A 2879-nucleotide genomic window follows, 5' to 3' on the forward strand; every position below is an offset into this window, starting at 1 on the left:
TTTTCAGTACTAACAGTAACTGGCAGTAATATAATAAACATGGTCTAATATAAGCTTATCTATAAGCTTATCTATAAGAATTCTTATATCAAATAAATTTTCGGTTATATCTCAGAAACTAAATAAATTAATTATAATAAAAAATCTAATTACCGTTATAATTACTAAAACAAAAAAAATAACGCCGTTACCAAACAAAAAAAATAACTTGGAATGATAACGACGTTAAAGAAAACTACAGTTCTTACTTCTATTTCCTTTGAATTTCTCTTCGTGCGCATGTAAATTTTCCCGCCCATTTACTATCTAGTCGCCATTACGATTCGTATATCACTATATCGCACGATATATCGATATATCGCTGCATACATTGTCGAATGTCGACGAATCGACGTATTCTATTTTTACTTGAATTCATGTCTCCATTCGCTCCATTCTTCATTCAGCAGCAGCTGGTGTTTGGTTTTTTCATAACAACTTCGGTCAGAAACGTGATTCCTTGTCTCTTTCGTAGCCGGATATCCCACAAAACTTACGCGTTTAACGCGCTGGTCACGGCTAGAAAATAAAATGACAGAAAACAAAACAGAATTCGTAAGTATCCTTAATTTCCCGATCCGTCTTAATCTGTCATAACCTCTATGTTTGTGAGATCTGTTCTGTTTGCAATAATTATGCGATGTAAAAGGCTCGTTATTTTATCAATCGTTTTCAATTTGCTGTAATTAATTTTTTCTAATTCAAGAAATAATGGATGTAAGATTCCCTCAATTTTAAACTTATGAAATTGAAAGAAATGGAACTTAAACATGTCTACGCAATTTTATAATATTGTTATAAACACAATTTATTTATGATATTATATAAATTATTTCTTTTTATGTCGTTGCATAAAAAATTTATTATTTTATTCGCATGGATCGCTTTTGTATTCAATTAATTTCTTCTGATTTGGGAAATAATAAACATAAGTTTCTTTGATTCTTAAACATAAGCAATTAAAAAGATATCTATACTACTACGAAATTTTATATCACTATTATAAACATACCCTATTTATAGTATTATAAATTATCTTTTTATATTTTATAAAAATTCATTATTTTATTTACATCGATTGTTTCCAATTTTAATTTTTTTTAATTCATAAAATAAGAGATCTGTTTTTCATGGCTGAACCAGTGTACACTTTTGGAACTTAAGTGAGAAGGATATATGTTTGATATTTGTCAAAAGCAAGAAAGAAAGTTCTAGTGCAATCTAGTGCAACAGAAAACAGACCAATAGACATAAGATTACTTTGATTCTAGATTTATGAAATTGAAAGGAATAAATGTCTTATAATAGATACTTAAATGGCTACAAAATTTTCTATTACCTCTATTGTAAACATGTTCTGTTATATCTTATTCTATAATATGATATATCACTTTATTACAATATCTGTCTACTAATATTTATATTTATTGTATTACTATAGACAAGAATAATATATAATCCTTGTTTTTCTTTGCATAGAGATTTTGTATTTTACATATTCATTTAAATAAGTATTTAACTAAAAGAAATATATAAATTTGCATTTGAATTTTTGAAGGTATATATCTTTATTAAAATTTGTTTTGCAGGACTGGGGAAATGAAAAGTTACAACGCGCTCAAAAAACTGTTGACGAATCGCCATATGACTTAGAAGCATGGAGCATACTTATAAGGGAGGCACAGATCAGACCAATCATAGAAGTACGACCAGTATTCGAGAAACTTGTTACAGTATTCCCATCGGCTGGACGTTATTGGAAAATTTACATAGAACAAGAGGTAATTGGTTATATCAATTTTTACTAAATTATACTGTAACTATAGACATTATTTCAATAAATCATTTAACTTTGTAATATAGCTAATATTGTAATATAGATAAAAAATCTTGTATATTGTTTTATTTAAAAAAAAAAAACATTTATAATAAGATTTTAATCTGTTGTCTTGTTTGTTTTTCTAGATGAAAATGCGGAACTTTGAAAAAGTGGAAAAGGTATGTTAATATTAATTCTATGAATTTGTATGTTTAATGTAAAGAGTTTATATTTATATTTATATATTATTAATATTAAATTTTTGCCTTCCTAAAAAGAATTAAAATGACACATACAGAAAATTCAGTTTGTGTAGATAAATAAATTAAGATATTAGCATTGATACATAAATATATAAATTAATTGATAAATTAAAGTAATCTTATAATAAAGTTTATTTCATTATTTTATTTTATTACAATTATAAAATTGCTGAAATTGTATCCAATGTAAATATATAAAATGATATTTTACATAATTTTCTCTTTTATATTAATTGATTTGACTTATTAATCTCTATTTAATCTAATAGGCGCGTCTTTTCGTTGTAAAGTTAACTCTCTTATCATGAACGCTATTTTTACAGAATGGCTGTTTCTATTTTGTTTCGTTGCTGTAATAAAACGGGTTAGAATCTTAGGATATTACTAACATGCAGTGTTCGAATATTATGATATAATGTGATTTTAAACATTTTGCAAATTATATGAGGTGAATAAAAAGACTATTTCACCACAAACCAATTATTTCATTGATTAATAATTGATCTTTTTATATATTTGGGAGGTTGTTTTCTTTGGCTGTTATTTATATTATTTATTGTAAAGTTTATTTGAAAAAAATAATGGCGATTGTCCAAAGAAGATAACTTTCTGAATGTAATAGCCTTATTCCTTCCTGCAATATACTTTTATTTGTGCTTTAAGATATGTTAAAATCGGTTTATCGGTATTAAATCAACTGTATATAAATATTATTGCAAACTGGATGGCATGTATAATAAATAAGATCAAGACTTACA

General features: G+C 25.8%; 1 protein-coding gene across 1 annotated transcript in view; it reads left to right on the forward strand.

Moving 5' to 3' along the window:
• Window positions 1-435: 435 nt before the first annotated feature.
• Window positions 436-2879, forward strand: part of LOC108691659 (protein suppressor of forked) — a 7148-nt gene continuing 4704 nt past the window's right edge. The window contains exons 1-3 of the mRNA XM_018199520.1: window positions 436-594; window positions 1629-1820; window positions 2005-2037. Coding sequence (XP_018055009.1) covers window positions 571-594; window positions 1629-1820; window positions 2005-2037 — 249 coding nt within the window. The 5' untranslated portion in view covers window positions 436-570. The remainder of the gene's footprint in view (window positions 595-1628; window positions 1821-2004; window positions 2038-2879) is intronic.

Source organism: Atta colombica, unplaced genomic scaffold (assembly GCF_001594045.1).
Source record: "Atta colombica isolate Treedump-2 unplaced genomic scaffold, Acol1.0 scaffold49, whole genome shotgun sequence".
Taxonomy (NCBI): Eukaryota; Metazoa; Arthropoda; class Insecta; order Hymenoptera; family Formicidae; genus Atta; species Atta colombica.